General features: G+C 38.5%; 1 protein-coding gene across 3 annotated transcripts in view; it reads left to right on the top strand.

Moving 5' to 3' along the window:
• Positions 1–884: 884 nt before the first annotated feature.
• The window catches only part of LOC306851420 (serine/threonine-protein kinase ULK2-like), a 29461-nt gene continuing 11665 nt past the window's right edge, over positions 885–18680 (top strand). For all 3 annotated transcript variants that reach the window (XM_079387627.1, XM_079387626.1, XM_079387625.1), the window contains exons 1-12: positions 885–1910; positions 5486–5578; positions 6149–6190; positions 12699–12731; positions 14118–14154; positions 16561–16734; positions 17043–17116; positions 17229–17330; positions 17435–17493; positions 18145–18227; positions 18317–18367; positions 18447–18535. In XM_079387627.1, coding sequence (XP_079243753.1) covers positions 1821–1910; positions 5486–5578; positions 6149–6190; positions 12699–12731; positions 14118–14154; positions 16561–16734; positions 17043–17116; positions 17229–17330; positions 17435–17493; positions 18145–18227; positions 18317–18367; positions 18447–18535 — 927 coding nt within the window. In that variant the 5' untranslated portion in view covers positions 885–1820. The remainder of the gene's footprint in view (positions 1911–5485; positions 5579–6148; positions 6191–12698; positions 12732–14117; positions 14155–16560; positions 16735–17042; positions 17117–17228; positions 17331–17434; positions 17494–18144; positions 18228–18316; positions 18368–18446; positions 18536–18680) is intronic.

The following is an 18680-nucleotide window of genomic DNA, read 5'->3' as shown; positions in this document are numbered from 1 at the left end:
CTTGCAATCGAAACTTCTGGGACTGCTGCACTGCAAAAATAATTTCTTACTCCATATTTATGCCTTGTTTTCCTGTACAAATATCAAATCATTCTTAAATCAAGATACATTTACTTGAGAAGCAAAATGACTTAAGAAGTTATGTCTGAAACCTTTATCAAAGACAAGTGAGTTTATGTTTAAAATAAAAAAATAACTGTCAACGGTGTAAGAAAAATCGACTTAATACAAAGGGAAAACAAAACAAATTGATCGATATTTTGTTGTTTTAAGCATAAGCTGACTTCATTTTGATATTTTTTTTCAAATATGTTTTTCCTGCTGAAGTAAATGTATCTTGATTTATGAATGTTTAGATATTTGAAATCGAAACCGGCAAAAATGCAAAGGACGAAAATCATTTTTGCAGTCTGTTTTACCACCAGAGGATGCCAGTGAGGCCTTTAATGACGTAAGTAAACAATTTTGTTTTTATTCGCGTGTTCATACAGGCAGCCGCCGCCAGGGGGAGCACCAAGCGCCGTCAAATTGTTTTTGTTCTATAAAAAATAAATTAGCATTGGAGTCTTGCACTCTGTGCAATTATTACTTTTATGTATTTGTTCAACATTATGGACATTTCAAATGCATGTTTTTCTTGAACATATTAGGTACAATACCCCTAATCAATCAACTTTCTTTCTTTCTTTCTTTCTTTCTTTCTTTCTTTCTTTCTTTCTTTCTTTCTTTCTTTCTTTACTTATTAAACTGCATTCTAGTGGAAAATTAAAAATGTTTTATAGCATCCTAAAAATGTTCTTTTCCTTTGCATAGCCTACTGTTTTCTTGCCGAGCTCAAGGTTTGTGATGCTAGTGGGACTATCTCTCGCGGCGGAGGGCGACGCACTCGAGTGCGCGGAGGAACACGTTATGATGGTCTTCTCCTGTAAGAGCTCTGTCATTGTAATGCAGCAAGCTGTGATGATGGTCAACTTATCGGAACGAACTGAAGATAAACGTTAAATCCCCTTCACGTAACGGATCGTGCTTTTAACGTATTTTCCTGCGTTTCTTAAAAGTGACCCACTGATGTGTTCCTGCATTGATTGAAAGCAGGACACGGGGTGAACTGAAGAAATGGTGTAACGTTACCCAGCTATCATATGGATTTGAAGGAGAATACCATAGAAGAAGAAGGACAGATGACTATTGCATTAAACGCGTTTTTTATGAACTGAGCTGTCATTATATAAGCGGCACTGCTTGTCTATATGTAAAATAGATGTCGGGACACGTCTAGATATTATTTATTGCGATTTATCTGCTGCGTTGTAATTGTAAACATTGTTGTAACGTAATTCCTCTGGCTGTCATTTTTCGCCAGCTAGCGATGGGAAACTCAATGACCCACCGCGCCGAGCTAACGAGACACTATTACAGTAAGAGAGAGAGGGCGTTTGCAACCTCTTTCTTTCCTTTTAAACTGAACTGACATCATGTGGCTTGGAAGCTATCTCATCCAGCTATTTTACGAAATGTCTTGTTAACTGGTTCAGAGAGCGACAACGGAACTAGTTTGTGCATCCTGCGCATCTAGCTAGTAAACTTCACATTTAGCTAACGTTATTCCTTTGTTTTGATTCTGATCTCGTCTTGATTTTAAGCTATTAGGAAACTCTCAAGTGTACTAAATCGTCTTTCGCATACATAATTTGGGGATGACAGGGTTCTCGGACAGACTGTCGTACTGTCGTCTGGATTAACGACAGTTTGAAGAACTTGTCCCCGATAGACTCTCTATCACGAGCTGTTGTGTATCACCGGACACCTGCCAAAAAAAAATGGAGACGGTGGGAGACTTTGAATACAGTCGAAAAGACCTCGTCGGACACGGAGCCTTTGCGGTCGTCTTCAAGGGAAGACATAAAAAGGTAAATAAGCACATGACTGGCTCGAGTCCCTGCGGATGAGCATCATTATTCACTGCAAATCTGGGCCATGCTCGTTATATGCCTCTGTTTGCATCCCAGTAAGAGTGAGGCATTTAAATCTCAAATTGACATGGATTAAATGCATTAGATTTATGTAGTGCATGCATTGTGCTTTTGCACATCTCTCGGTCATAGCAGTTCTTGATTAGAAACCGTGGGTTGTGTTTACGTAACGTGTGCTAGAATAGGTCACATACTGCTAGAGTCATTCATTCATAAAACAGCCTCCGTGAATAAGCCGTCTGACGTCAACAGAACTGACCGGTCTACTTGTACGTTTGGGCGGAGGGACGGAACCCACATTTTGTTATGATTTCTGTGCTTGATTTTGACATTGCCTAAATACACAAAACACACTGACTGGATGTTATAAGGATATTAAACATCATTGCATAAAACCGACTATGTTTGCTGTTAATGTTTTTAAATTACTAGACCAATAGTAATTAGAATCATTTTCACTACCAGTACATATAAAATATGTATTCACTATAAAATATTGAAATTGGGATAAATACTACACCTCATAAACAAGTATCTTGATTTGATACACTGGAATAGGTACTAGTAACTGTTGGGATTTGAATTGGAGACTTTGGTACAAATCAGAGCAAAATTGGAGGCCTCCATCATTGAGATCTCATCTGAAATATGAGACACGTGAGATTACTGGGTTGCACATCTCCAGTTTCTCAATGTAATCTCATTGGTGTCTGGGTGAAACTAGTGAGATATTTAAAGGATCTCATTTGTGATGTTTCATTCTGACTGGTGGGAATATTTTGATATAAAAGTTTGTAGCTGAGCTGATAATATTCTTATATTTTTAAGTGCAATGCTTAATGCTTTTATTTGAATGCTTATATTGCTTAATTTGCAGTGTAACAGAATTTGCAACAGATCTGAAATACATCCGAATGAAACAAATGAAAAAAGAAAAAATATAGGCCTAGTGCAGGCAGGGTCTTGGTTCAGTCCACCAGTCGTTGACTGAATGAAGACTGATCTGAATGGGATCGGAGAAGTCCAACGTCACCATAGAGAAGCCTGTTGTTTCACCATAAGATTGAGTTATGACATTTTAAAGAAAAAATAATAGGTCAAAAAATGTAAAAACTTTAACATACTGTATGCACAGATAAATTCACACAAAAAAAATCAATAACGTGCATTAATAAATTAGATTTATTTCCATTTCATACGGACTTTATTTACAACATTCAAACTCTCTAGAATGTAGAATGAAAATCAGGCATCAGAACACTCAATTGTACAGATCAGTTCTGTTGAAACCTAGTTTAATCAGATCAAATGCAAATATTGGCCCTTACTTCTATGGTCAATGATTTATTGTGCATCTGTAGATCATTACAGTTGGTTATCTCTGCATGTTACATATACTGTATGTTTGTGTGAGGAAATTCTTACTGTATGCACAATATGTAGTATAATATCAGCCTGTGACTATATATAGCAGGAGTAATCTGATACATATTTATAATCACCTACCTGGTCCAAAGCAGCTGGCTCAATACTACCAGAGAGACAGTTATTTATTTTTCATCCTACAAACATATTACAATATTCATAATCACACATGCTAATGAGCGCTGATTGATGCATTCTAGCTGGGAAGACATGCAGAATGATACAGGACTGGAGATCGACCGATATATATCGATTTACCGATATTTTCCCGATATTTAAGTATTTTACCATAATCGGACATCGATTTTGTAATATCGGATTCGCCGATAAATGTCGCCATTTTGGGGTTGTTTTGAGAATTGCGCGCAGGATCGCCATTGCAGCGCGTCTGAGGGGAGATGTGCACAGCAAGTACTTGATTTGCTGTAGTTGGTAAACTTTATTTAACATAACAGGCATTAATGCACAAATTAGATGTATTACATAAATGCCTGATATCCAGTTTATGCAGCTTGGCTCTAAGAAATAAAGTCAGTAAAATAATCCGTTAAGGCCTCTCCCAATAAAGACGTAATTTAGCCTGAATTAAATAATATGCAGCCATGAATGAGCGCATGTTGGAAATAAAAGCGCTGAATTTAATTCTCTCTCTGTTATATATTTGCTCATCATTAGTCTCGTGAAGCCGCTTTGATATTGCTGTTCACTCAGCGGTTGATGCTCAGGAAATGCTCCAGCACGGCCACCGCATGTAACTTTGAACAAGATTCACTTGTTTGAAACACGTTAAAATATATTAACATTTACTATATAACCATTATTTCACCAATAAACATCTAAATAAATACATCTCTATGGAAATTAATTATTTATTATCTCCGTGAGCAGTTTGAGTATAGTTCTGTGTAAATGCCCAGATAAACCGCACTGTCAGCAGCCATTTCGTAATCTAGAATGACAAAAACATTTGAATAATTATGATAACATACCAGTTGAGAAATGCAATAAAATATGATGTTTTGTTTGTTATAGCGTATTTCAATATTCCAGAGAATATTATTCAGTGAATTAACATTATCCAGTGAGTTATTCTTTACTCTTTAGCCCATTAAACAGCTTATAAACCTAAAACTGTAGTTTAAAATGAAGTTGATATGACTCGTCCTTTATTTTCTTTATTTGAAAATATTAGACATTCTTTTGCTTATTGTTAATATCAGTGTTGCTGATGATGCTTTTTATAAATAAAATGTTTTTATTGTTGTAATATGAAGATTAAATTTAACATGAAATATTGTTAATTTTCAACCTTTTTGTTGTTGTTAAGATGACTGAAAGGAGGAAAACCCTAAGTGAAGTATGGACTTACTTCACTCAGTTATTTATTTACTTTATAACAGTAAATTAATATAGTTTCTGCATATCGGTTATCGGGCACATAAACATGCAAATAAATGGTATCGGTATCGGTTATAAAAAAAAAAATCAATGTCGGTCGATCACTATACAGGACATAAATTAGCTGCATATATAGGACATTTATGTTGTGCATTCAGTCTCTCATTGCTTGATTAGATGTGATATTAAAAGCAGAGACTTTGAATGCCCATCTAATGAATGGGGTCAGTATAGAAGCCAGCAGTGTTTTCTCTGGGTTGCCTTCACCACGCTTGGCTGAGTTGGTTTTCATTGAGGCGAGATGAACGCAGCCGCTCTTGCGTGCTGCCAGCACTTGGCTACAGCACAGTGTGCCGCAGGAACATCTCCTATTAACCTACATTTACATGAAAAGCATCGTTCTATTCATGGATTTCCACTCTGCGTTGGGGACACAGTTTCTGCTAGTGTGTGGCCCTTTGGAATCCCACCTTACACAAAGGCCTCTCCCAAAGGCTAAAATCCCAATTATATTCTCAGCTTTATGTGGTACCAGGTCACAAGCCGAGAAATAGATGCAGAATGGATGCAGCATAATAAAAAGAATTGGCTTTTGAAGCAAATGTTGAAGTAAATGCTTTTTAAGGCCGTGTAACCCCCCCCTGCCATCCCGCCTAATGATAATTGCTCTCTTTGTATAATATTTGCAGAAGACTGATTGGGAGATCGCCATCAAGAGTATTAACAAAAAGAATCTCTCCAAATCTCAGATTCTGCTTGGCAAAGAAATCAAAATTTTAAAGGTGAGCTGTCATTGTTGGTTTGCTTTTTTTTGTATTAATAATACATTTATTATTTAATGATACAAAAGATTTCTATTTAAAATCCATGTTGTTGTTGTTTTTTAAACATTGTATTTATCCTGAAGAAAACAAATCATTGTTTCTACAAAATATTAAGCAGCACAACTGTTTTCAACAATGATAATATTAAGAAATATATCTTGAGCATAGTAGAATAATTTCTTAAGGATCATGTGACACTGAAGACTGGAGCAATGATGCTGAAAATTTAGCTTTGCCATCACAGAAATAAATTACATTTTAAGTTACTTTTAATGTTAGTAATGTTTCACAATATTGCTATTTTACTGTATTTTTGATCAAATAAATGTGACCTTGGTGAGCATTAGAGACCTCTTTTAAAAACATTAAAAAGTCTTACTAAAGTCAAACTTTTACATTTTTTTTCATTATATTTACAATATTTAAAATAGTATGTATTTGTCTTTTATTCTTATATTAATTTTGTTTTTATGTTATTTGTCACAATGTATAATGTATTTATTTGTGACTTTTATTTTTTGTTTACAGGAACTCCAACATGAGAACATTGTGGCACTGTATGATGTCCAGGTAATGGCACTTTTACTCATTTATTGCTATAATGTCTGAATGCTTTATCCTCACTAACTCTGAGCAGAGATGCCTAGAGCTGTTAGTGCTGTGCTACTATCCACTAAGAGCTGTGAGGGCCTGTGGGACTGGCCCAGTTCTTATATAACACCACCATTCACATGATAAGTCACATGACCTGTCCTAGACTAAGCCCTGCTGTACATTGCATGAGACCACTTTGAGCACATCACACATTATTCTTTAATGCTAATAAAGTCATTAGAGCGGACATAAATTGCAATTATATAAATCCTAATGCAAAAATACATTGTGTGCAACCCTTTGTAAGTCTCTCACAGTGCACTTTAGAGAATAATGTCACCGGCCAGAACGAAATAAGATTATTTCTCAGCATCCTTGGGGCTGAATGCTGCATACTATGCGGAAAATGTCAGAAGTCAGCCAGTTTTGTTAGCAAGCTAATTCATCCATCAATACCCAGCGTTCCTCCTTCTGCATCCCACCATCAGGCTCATATAGGGGGAGGGTTTACCTCCTCTGGAATGGTGTGGGCTGCCGTTTCATTGGTCCAGACCCTCGGCTGACAGAGCAGGCACTGTTTTGAAAGGACATTGACGTCTACAGCAGGCTCAAGCTGTGGGTTTAATTATGGCTGTTATGATTCAGTCACCTATACACCTTTGACATGTAATGCGCCCCAGTATAGTGAAGAGAGTCGTTAAATATCCTGCTTTTCCCACGCAGCATGCTTATATAACACTCCCACCCGACACAGACCTGCAGGACCCCTCATTCTTCAGTTAAGCATGCTTTTCTGTATCAGTTTTTGTGCTGAATGCTGCAAGATTTTTGGTCTACTCCAGGAAGACACTTGAGGAGAAGAGTGATTTCATGCGTAATCTATCTCTCCCGCAAGGGCAGAGAGGTCTGAGTGCACTACAAACCGTTTACATTCATCTCGCTGATCGTTCTTGAAGATACACTGTTTATCTTTTAGTTGGTGTGAGAAATTCTAGCATTTTGTCTCGGCTGTGAAACTCTGTCCCATTTGGCCCGAGGTGTGTTTTTCCTGCCTGTGCTGAAATGGAGAAGTAGGTGTCAGTCAGTGGTGACGTACTTTAGCTGTTCATCAGCTGTTTTTGGAGACTCACATGCTGCTTCGCTTATGTAGTCAGGTGACCGTAAATAAATTTGTGCAACGTTGAGATCTGCTTCCTGCTAACTCCTGCCTTCTAAATCAAACGGTCAGTCTGACCAAGTCTGTTCATCTTAATTTACCCTGGAAGATTCAAGTCATTCCACCCCTTCTTCTGCCAGGAAAAGACACAGATATCTGAATCATGTTGAATACTCACATGGGTTTGTGTAGGGGAGGGTATTTGAATAATATTTGCATCAGAAATTATATGCAGTCATGAACATACTCTCTGTACACTCTCTGTACTCTATGTGAGCACTTACTGTTATGAAATCCATAAGGCAATGCAAGCAAACATTGCCATAAGGTGCACTATACTGGGTGTTCAGTGACAAAATTTAAATTTCAAGATATACTGTTTCATCTAAATAAATTAATAAATAAAACCACCACATGAATAAAAAATAGAAAAATGTATAATTTAAATATAATTACATATTGTGACGAGTCGGCTGCCTCCCCCCTTATTGTCATCACCACCCCGTCCCGTATTCGCTGCCCATCACCAGGCTCCCGACGGGAGTGGGTGTGTGAGAGAGGAGGGGCGCTGAAACAGCCAGGGCTGGCGTGTGTGATGAGGCGCACCTGATGTGAATAGAGCCTCATCACTGCCGCCGTTTAAATGCCGAGCGCGCCTCTCCTCAAGAGACCGGTCTCTTCCCCGTGCATGCACGCTGGTGTCCTCGTGTCCAGGAAGGGAGCGTCAAGTAGGAAGACTGCCGCACCCGTTAGACGGCCGACGGGCCAGGATGCCGGGCCGTCGAGTCCCCCAGAAGCTCCGGGGGCTTAGGAGAAGGACGTCGCCGCTGAAGGAAGCCGCCGCCACTCGCTCCCGGACCCGAGAGGGGAGCGCGTGTGGCCACCGGACTCCGCCCCTTCCCTGGACCCTTCCCTCCTGAACACTGCCCTCCTTCACAAGCCCCGCAGCACGACGAGGACACCAGATCCCCTGTTTATTTTGGACACTTTTCCCCCTTTGGACACTTCATTTAAATATTTTTCTTTAATAAAAACCTCTCCGAGGCCTGACGCCACACCCACTGTGTCTGTCGTTTGCTCCTCCCGCCACAATATATTTATAAAAAAATTGTATAATAGCTACAATTATACTAAATACTCTAATTACACTAAACTACTTCATTCCCCAGCGGCAGAAGCAGTCTTTGTGGTGGTCTTGACTCTTGTTTAGTGCTCACAAAATTAGTTTGGATCTCTGTATCTTCCTTCTTGATTTAATGAACTCACTATCACCTTGCAGTACTGTCACTCTCACTATCTTAAGACACTGTAAATTCAAAGCAAGTGGATACCTGCTTAATTGCTCCTGAAATGAAATAAATGGCCATTTACCTCAGCGGCACCAAGAAGCATATTCTACTGAAAAAAGGTGACCTTTCTCCAGCACACTTCTCCTGATGGCAGCACGGAGCCCTGGGGAATATCGATGGTGCTCCCTTCAAGCCCAATTACTCTACTGTGGACTGTTTACAATCCACTGTCATTAAAGATGTTAGGAGGATTGACTTTTTTGTTCCCAGCCAGAGGTGTCTAGTTAAAGCATAGCAACGGGGAGCACTTGCCCTTTCACATTTAAGCTGTGCTGAGAGAGGCGGCCCTCAGATCCCACAATGCCACATGAAGCATATGCAGTGTGGTAGCACTCCAGGCCAGACCTGCAGCTCCGATAACGATCTCATCCCACATGATGAACAAGTGTGAATGGAGGCTGCTTGCGATTAATGCCAACATCAGTGCCAGTTCACATGTTCGTGCTTGTTTAGTGCGCGTACACATAGAGATGTTGAAGCGTTATTGAGCTTTTCCTCAATGGGGATCTGTACCGATGAACTGAAGATATCTCAGCAGCCGTTTTAATTACAGGCTTGCAGTGAGAGCTGAGCAGCTCCAGTCAAACGCTATTCAGTGATGTCCCTGCTCTGACAGAGGGAGGCTGGAGACCTGCTGTAATAACAGGGTGGTGATTCTTCTTCTGCCTGACACGGGTGTACTTGTGCTTTGCCTTTAAAGGGATAGTTCACCCAACAACGCACTAGAGCTGTACAATTAGGCAAAATAAAACCAAAATTGCGATATGTCTTAGTGTGATCATAAATTTGCAAAGGCTACAATTTAATTTAAAAAATATGTGTTCTGTGTGTTTGTTTTACGTGCAAAGAGTTGATGATCCGGTGTTTTCAGTGCCGGATTCCGATGATCCGGTGTTTTTCAGTTCTCTTTTAAACCAGCTGTTGTCAACAAGAGAGAAACTTTAAGGTCTGCCTTTATTTTAGCAGCCCTCTAAACTTATTTAATAGAAATGTTATTATTTTCTTTAAACACAATTATTTATTGTTTTTATTTTATAGTTATGTTTATATATAGAAAATTCTGCAGCCTAGAAACATAGTGCATTTTAAATTGCAATTTATGTAATGAAAATTATATATATTTTTTCTTTTCATTCTAAGCCTATATAATGTTATATTTTATGTGGAACACAAAATATTATTGATTGATTGATGATTGTATGTCAGTGGTGTGAATGTCAGTAGGGTGTTTGTTGTTTTGGACACTGATTTTAATTTTATGAATAAAATAATTTGCAACATTCTTCAAACTATCCCTTGAAGAAACGGAGAAGTGCTGTTCAGATGTGCAAAAAACATGTAAATTTGTAAGGAGATCAAAGGGTTGGAAGAATTCTGACTACTTGGAAACATAAAGTGGGAATGAGGAGTGGGCGGGGTTTTGAGGCAGGGTAGGAGGAGTCAGACTTGTTTATGAGTCACATATGCATGAGACAATCTTATGTGTCAAAACAAAACTTGAACTTCCTGTTAGAGAACAGTGTGTCCCACTGGAGGATGGATTGACTTGTTGTCTTCAGTTTTCTAAGAAAGAGGGGAGGGCTGAATTCACATGAAGACAAAGAGCAGTGAATGTTTTTTGCAAGGAAAGAAAGAAATACAGCCTGGAAACATCTGGAACCTGTTAATGTTTTCCTCGAGAGCTGCTTGCAGGAACTAACAACTGTTCAGCTAATAAGTTGTGTTCACAATGTAGGATAATACTCTTTGCACTTTAGCGATTAATACATTTTTTCACCTTATAGTGTAATAGTGCTCTCTAAATGTCCGCCCTCATTTTTTTCCACCAACATGTCACCATGTGTAGGTTGTCTGTTTATTTACCAGCCCTTCATGGGCTGTAGACCCAAGAAAATATGTTTAAAAATATCTCTTTCTTTATCTTAATACACTGAGGTTCATGGCCTTGCCACTGGCAAAATGATGTGCTGTTGTTCTTCACTACCTGTTCCTGCTGATAAACATCCTCTAGTGTGTCATTCAGAGCTCCAGGGACATTTCTTTAGAGACATTCTTTATAGGCTCACGGCACGGTATTCATTACAGCCCTTGTGTGTTTGGACATGTGGTTCTGGACCCATAGCTGTTTGTTTTTCTTTTCCAGCCCACACTTGGTCAACGGTTCCTTTTGCACCTCTCATCAAATGGCCCGTGTGTTTGTTTGTGCATATCATGCTCAGGGCCATTTGACTTCAGATGAAGTCACAGATGAAGAGGTCAAGTTCAAAAAATGACTGATACGTGATAGCAGCGTTAATGATGTCCTCGAGTTGATCATGCCATCACCATAGCCAGAGATGCTTTCTCCTTCCCATCCCCAGCTCAAATCAGACCATTATGCAATCAGACTGACAACCAGTGGCAGTGCCCCTTGTAGCCCCTGGACTGCATTGATCCCAGATCCTATAAACGGATCAAGAGAAGGTGGGCTTTCCTGGGATCAGATTACCAAGTCATAAGCCCATGAGCTGCTTGTAAATTTTGATTCAATTTTACAAAGACAAACACTTTTTTTTCTTGAATAACACGGATTAGGATTAGGATTGTCAGTGTAGAGCATCCGATGGACGCAAAGTGTGTACGCTATTCTCTGTCATCAGTAACGCATGGATACACGGTTTCCGTTTAAATCAGCGTAAATAAATGTACAATACGTATCCATGCGTTACTGATGACAGAGAATAGCGTACACACTTTGCGTCCATTGGATGCCTTGCAAAATGGCGCTACGCTGACACAGAGAGACAGAAAGGAGACGAATTGTTGAATAAATGTCGTTATTTTTATTTCCTTTGCGTACAAAAAGTATTCTCGTCGCTTCATAAAATTCATATTGAACCACTGATGGCAGATGGACTATTTTGACGATGCTTTACATACTTTTATGGACCTTGACAGTGCAATTTACTAATTTTTACAATTTACACAAGCCTGCCGGTTTTCATCCAAAATATCTTAAATTGTGTTCCGAGGACGAACAAAGCTTTTACGGGTTTGGAACAGCATGGGGGTAAGTGAATATTGACAAAATTTTCATTTTGGGGTGGAGTATCCCTTTAAGGAATAACTTTAATGGCAAACATGATGGCAAAGGTAGCCTAAATGTAAAAACAAGGGAAATTAGCAAAAAACTTAAAAATGTGCAATATCGGCCAATAATCAATATGGTACTAATATATTTCACACCCCTAACATGCACCAATGAATTGTTTATCACTAAAGTAAATTTAGTCAATTCTGATTTCATTTTGACTTTAAGGATCCTGTCATTTTTAAAACTTCATCAGGAGTAGCAGAGATTTTGAGTATTCAGTCTTCTTGAATGGGTGAGGTAATGAGATACAGTGAGGAGGAACTAGAGGTAATGTGGGCAAATGGAGTGTTGACCGCTATGACAAGCTCTTCCCACACACACACTCCACAGGCAACCACTTATGAGCAGCACATAAAATGGCCGCGCTTTCTTTGTTAATGGACCAGTCCATCTCAACTGCATTAATGGGCTGCCAACATCAATTCAGTGGAAGTTATCATGAATTATAAAACTTTGAGATGAGATGGTGGAGGAAGCTCTATAGATTGGTGGCTTGTCTTATTTATTGTAACAGCCCACTTCATAGAAAAAACCAAGGGCCTCATGTTTTTTATTTGGCCATCATTCAGCGTACTAACTCCTTAAGGATTGACACAGCAGCCCTAATAGCTGTTATGAGGCTAGTGTATCTAAACGGTTTCAACAACATGAGGTTTGCATGCCAGGATTTGAAACGTGAGTCGTTTTCACTTATGCACGTGCCTGGCTTTCCACAACCTTCTGCTTGCTGGACGATATGTACCTGTGTTCAAACAAATAAAAAGATAAACAACAAATACTGTTGATGGATGTTTGCTGTAATGTGCTGTTTCTGAGTAAACTAATGTGTCTTTTTTTTCCTTTCAGGAAACGTCAAGTTCTGTATTCCTGGTTATGGAGGTGAGTATAAAGCATGTGCCCCTCTATCTCTTGCTTCTCATTTCCACTCACTCTTGTTTTTGTTATGAGGCCACAGCGTACCTAATGTTTCATGGCTATGCTTTTAGTATTGCCCAACACTGCTGTCTCTGACGGAGAAACAAACACATGAAGAGGCCAAACTAAAAATATCCATTCAGGGAAAGCTGCTCTCAAAAACAATTTCAAGAACTTTAATATCAACTATCCTTAGTGTGTAATATCAGTCCAACACTTCTGAAGTATGTACCTTATGATAATGGAACCTGCTGGCTTTCTGAGTATTGTTTATTGGCACCTGTCTGTGTGACATGAGAGGGTGTTTGCAGCTAGAGTTTGGTGCAAACAGGTCTGCTTCTGAAACACTCAAAGTCTTCAACACCAGAGCCACTTACACATATTACACACCGATGCAATTTGCTCTTTGTGCATGCACATGTGTCCGAGTTCTTGGTTTTCCTTTAGATTAAACAGGAAAGCATGGTGCTCGCAAGGACATGGCTTCAGATCTGTATGCTTTATATAAGAGCATCTCACAAATAAGGAGTGACTAGTCATCTGATTGATATCCCCCCTCTGGTCCGAAAATAAAGGAGTCAAGGAAACTATTTCATATTTAATAAAATTGGGAAAGTTGTTTAAATTAATGAAATATTAAAAAGTATAAATCATGGTTATTATAGTTAACTAACACTAAAACCACAAAAAGTTACTTAAACTTTAACTGAAAGAAAATATTGTAATAATATTATCTACAAGGCAACATTTCTCATTTTCATTTAGTTTAACTTGATATACTAGAATAACTAAAACTGAAATAGTCAATAAAAACTCAATAGATATGCTTAAAAAATGAAATGAATAAAATTATGAAATAATACTGTTATAGGTATTTCTAGAGTCATTTTATTTGTTTCTAGTTATCTGCTCGGAAATAATTTAAAGTTAAAAATTGCTCTTTTTGACCACTTCTACAATAAATCTTGCTTGTAAGCCAGATGTAAAATTGATCACATTGTTTTATTTTTTTAAAGCCTTCGATCAAAGGTTCTGATGTTCAGTCAGAGGTTTAAAGATGTTATGTCATGTTAAATGTAGTGTATTATCTCTGTCCACCCAGTATGCTCAGGGCTATTTCGCTCCCTCCATCAATGATGTGGAAATTTACTGGCCGCCAATACACACTGACATTCCCATAATGCTGCATCACTTCATCAGATTCATTGATGTGTGTGTCACTACACCACCCTATCTTTCTCTTGCAGCCCATGAAATATCCAGTCCTCGAGCCTCGACATTAGTTTTTTTTATTGTCCCGTATTGATTTTAAATTTGAGTTTTATTTTCTCTGTTTGTTTCCTCTTCAAGTACTGCAATGGAGGAGACCTGGCAGACTATTTGCAAGGTAAGCAGCTTGTGAGGTAAACACATCATTTGGTCAGGAGTCTCAAATAAAAAAGCATTGTTTTTAAAACACATTTTAGAAAAGTCCACCTATAAATCGGTTTCTTTGCACATTAAATGGGGAAATGAGACTGCTTTTACATATTTCTCAGTGAGCCAGTGATGAACTGTTTCCTCCAGGGTTCAGTCTTAAAACACACTTACCTCCAACACTCTCAGAGAGCCACTACTGCCTCCATTATCATATATATTTAAAGATTTGCCCACATACTCATTGTGAATAAACTGTGAAGTCTGTTGTTAGGCGTTTACGAACAGTATTTGTTCTGCCAAAGGAATCTGATTGGTCTATAAACCATGTTTTCACTGAATGTGTGACGCAGAGGGCATAATAGAGATGACTCAGGTGCCATTTACTTAGTGTGTATGATGTTGGCTGGACTGTTACCCCTTGTTATGTTCAGATGGAGTGTTATCTTTGTTTAACCATGACGAATGACACAGTACAGCAGGTCTGGGCCTCTCACACCTCTCCCCCTGTATAATTATGCAACTGTTCCTTAGTTATACAACCTCACCACTACGTCAAACACTGTGTTTTGGGATCCGTACAAGGTTCATTGGGATCATAATTGCTTTGTTTACAGAGCAGATTTGGTGAAGGGAATCCTCTTAACAGCTCAGTGGATTACACCAGTTTTGCTCTAACAGGGGACCTGGAGCAACATTGCTACATGTAAAACCCCTGAGCAGCTTCTGATTTGAACATTTATTCCAATCAGGGGCTGAGAGAACATGACTGTGATGGTCTTGGATTAGCTCAGTGTAGTGGACATTCTTATTTAAAGGAATTGTTCATCCAAAACTAATTCTGATATTATTACTCACCCTAAAAGTGCTCAACAATAAGGAGTGAAAGAGAGTTTAGTGCCAGTTGATGGAACTGTAATTCGGCCTATTTGGAAAGCGCTGTCTTCATTTTTGTGCATTGCAAACTTAAATATATGGAATTGTGCTTGTCAACTTTATTATTTTGACGTGTATGCCAATTTTCTAATTATTGGAGTTTCCTATGTGTTTATTATTACTGTATGATTTATAGGTTTTATTGTGTATTTTCTTTGTAAAGAAAACTTAAAGGGATAGTTCATCCAAAAATGAAAATTCTGTCATTAATCACTCACCCTCATGTTGTTCCAAACCTGTACAACCTTTGTTCATCTTCGGAACACAAATTAAGATATTTTTAATGAAATCTGAGAGCTCTCTGACCCTCCATAGACCGCAACGCGACTACCATGTTCAAGGCCCAGAAAGGTAGTAAAGACATCGTTAAAATAGTCCATGTGACATCAGTGGTTCAACCGTAATTTTGTCTTTACTACCTTTTTGGGCCTTGAACATGGTATTTGCATTGCTGGCTATGCAGAATCAGAAAGCTCTCGGATTTCATCAAAATCTCTTAATTTGTGTTCTGAAGATGAACGGAGGATTTATAGGTTCGGAACGACACACGGGTCGTTAAGTCATTAATGACAGAATTTTCATTTTTGTAGGAAGTATCCCATTAACATTTGAAGAAAATTTAAATTTGTGTGTGGAAAATGTATATTTTTTTTAAATATCAGAATAAAGATTAAAAAAAATCTACATTTAAACAAGAACTTTACAGTTACATACATGTTAATGTGATGTTATTAATTTCAGTACATTAAATATTAAATTTATACGTTTTGTGTTGGGCCACTGAAAATGTTGGCAGGCACTACTGGCCCAGCTGGGTGTGGTGAAAACATGGATATTATTAAAATATTACAAGATCAGGACTTTTCAATAGTCAGTCTACATTACGAGTTATGTTTAGTTCTACAATATTTCTTTGACTATAAATGACTCATTGGCTATAATGAATCGTCTGTATTATGCCTTTAAAGGTGTGGTCACTTTGGCAAAATTTTAGCCATTTCAGCAGAAAAGATCCATTGCCTATAGACAGTGGCCTAGTGATGTGAAGCACAGCTTGCACAGAAGTCACTTTCAAACCAAGCTGCTTTCTGTTGGCCATCACAGCAAATTTATGACCAGCTTGCGTGACAATGCAAAAACTGCATGGGGGAATGTTTCACCCTCACCCAAAATATCCAGTCATGTGGATTCCTGCTAAAATCACTGCATTCCTCAGAGAAAACTTGCCAAACAACCAAGTTTTGCTCTTTAAAACTAGTGAATCTGAGGTTTCTTGACACATAAAGCCAACTGAGTTTCAGGAAATGTTCTGTTTAGAAGCATTGTGATGTAAGCGGTAATACCATTTTGCAAGGGTATCTGGGTAAATGAGGTTTTATAGAATGTCTTAATGGATTTTATAGCCATGTTACTCAGCAGTACGACGTCTTTGCTCTTCCAGCCAAGGGCACTTTGCGAGAGGACACGCTGAGGGTCTTTCTACAGCAGATTGCAGCAGCCATGCGCATCCTCAACAGCAAGGGGATCATTCACAGAGACCTCAAACCTCAGAACATCCTGCTGTCCTACACGGGCCGCAAGAAGTCCAGCATCAACGGCATACGCATCAAGATTGGTAACACTCTCCCCAGTGATTTATTACTAATATTGTGTGCAGTACATCTACTGTAAAATTAAAATGTCTAAAACCATATTACAAATCTGGGATCCAAAATTTAACTTAAAACTGGAAATGAATATCTCGGGACGTTTGTAGTCCACTGTGCATGTACCCAGTCTATGTAATACACTTTCCGCCCTCTGATCTCTCACACAGCTGGTTCTTTGTTTCCATTGTCTCAGTCTGTGCAGAAGTTAGAAGTCGTGACTCTCAGACAGCAGCATGTTGCTATTAATAACACCGGCGCTCTCTTTGTTTTACAGCTGACTTTGGTTTTGCAAGATATCTCCAGAGCAACATGATGGCGGCCACATTATGTGGATCCCCAATGTACATGGTCAGTAGCCACAAGCTGAATTCTGTCTCACTGTCTCAGATTTGTGAAATATAGCAGCCACTTGAGAAATTGGCAGCATCATGTTCTTATAATCTGTCACCACCCTCCATAGGCTCCAGAAGTGATCATGTCCCAGAACTATGATGCCAAAGCTGACCTGTGGAGCATTGGGACTGTCATTTATCAGTGCCTTGTGGGAAAGCCACCTTTCCAGGTTAGTTTCATGACGTTGAAGTGAAATTAATGTATTTTGAATACTAACTGTAAGTGTTATTTTTGATGGTTTTTAAATGGTGTTTCATGTGTTTATGTAACCAGGCTAACAGTCCACAGGACTTGAGGATGTTCTATGAGAAGAACAAGACTTTGGTGCCAAAGTAAGAGCACTGACTAATTTTTCTTTTGCTAAATGCTAAATGTTGTTAAGTAAAACCACAGTTGTCTCATATTATGGTTGTGTTGTTTTAGATACTGATACCTAAATAATAGTAGTGGCCAATATAATGCTGATACTGTTCAAAAGTTTGGAAAACAGAAAATAATACTTGTATTTAGTGAGGATGCATTAAATGGATTTTAAAAATCAGGAAAGACTGCAAAAGATTTATATTCCAAATAAATGGTGTTTTTTCACTGAAGACTTAAAATATATCACAGTTTACACAAAAATATTAAGCATAATAAATGTTTCTTGAGCAGCAAATCAGCATATTAGAATGATTTCTGAAGGTGTCATGTGACACTAAAGACTGGAGTAACGAGTAAAAATTGTAGTAAAAATTCAACTTTGCTTTCACAGGAATAATTTACATTTTAAAGTATATTCATGCATTTAAATGCATTTTATTTTTATTCTCAGTACTGTATATACGCAAAATAGCTGAATGTGAAAAGAACACTTAATTTACATAATATTTGCTCAAAATTAACTGACAATTTGTATTTTTTTTAATTTTTTATTAAGCCAGTAATCTCAAAATGGTCAATCACTGGTTGCTATTTACTAAATAACTAATGCTTTCTCACAGCATCCCGAGAGAGACGTCTCCTCAACTGGAAGATCTGCTGCTGGGGCTGCTCCAGAGGAACCAGAAGGACCGTATGGATTTTGGTCAGTGTATTTCTGTTGTTTTAGTGCGTTGTGGGAGGATCTGCACCTTGTTGTTCCCTCTCCGTTATTGTATACTCTTCTGTCTGCAGACACTTTTTTCATTCATCCTTTCTTGGAACCGACATCAACTATTAAAAAATGTAAGTAAGAGAGCTTTTGATGCGCAAATTTAATGAGTAAGGTGTGACTGGAAACTAAAACAGTTTTTGTTTTACCTAGCATGCCCTGTGCCAGTGCCTACGTGCCCTGGCTTGGTCACAGACAGCACGTGTGGCAGCTCTCCTTCCTGTCGTTACGTCTCTCCGCCGGTAAGCCTCTTACATTGTCAATGCTGAATCCACTGACACACCGCCACAGGCGTGAGCAGAGGTGTTGTGTGAGATGATTATGGCATTTAGAAGGGTAATAGTACTGACTCAGCTAAAGGTAATCCAGTGTTTACCTTCACATTTG

This window comes from Barbus barbus (genome assembly GCF_936440315.1).
Source record: "Barbus barbus genome assembly, chromosome: 31".
NCBI classification, from domain to species: domain Eukaryota; kingdom Metazoa; phylum Chordata; class Actinopteri; order Cypriniformes; family Cyprinidae; genus Barbus; species Barbus barbus.
This window is presented reverse-complemented; position numbering and strand designations above follow the sequence as displayed.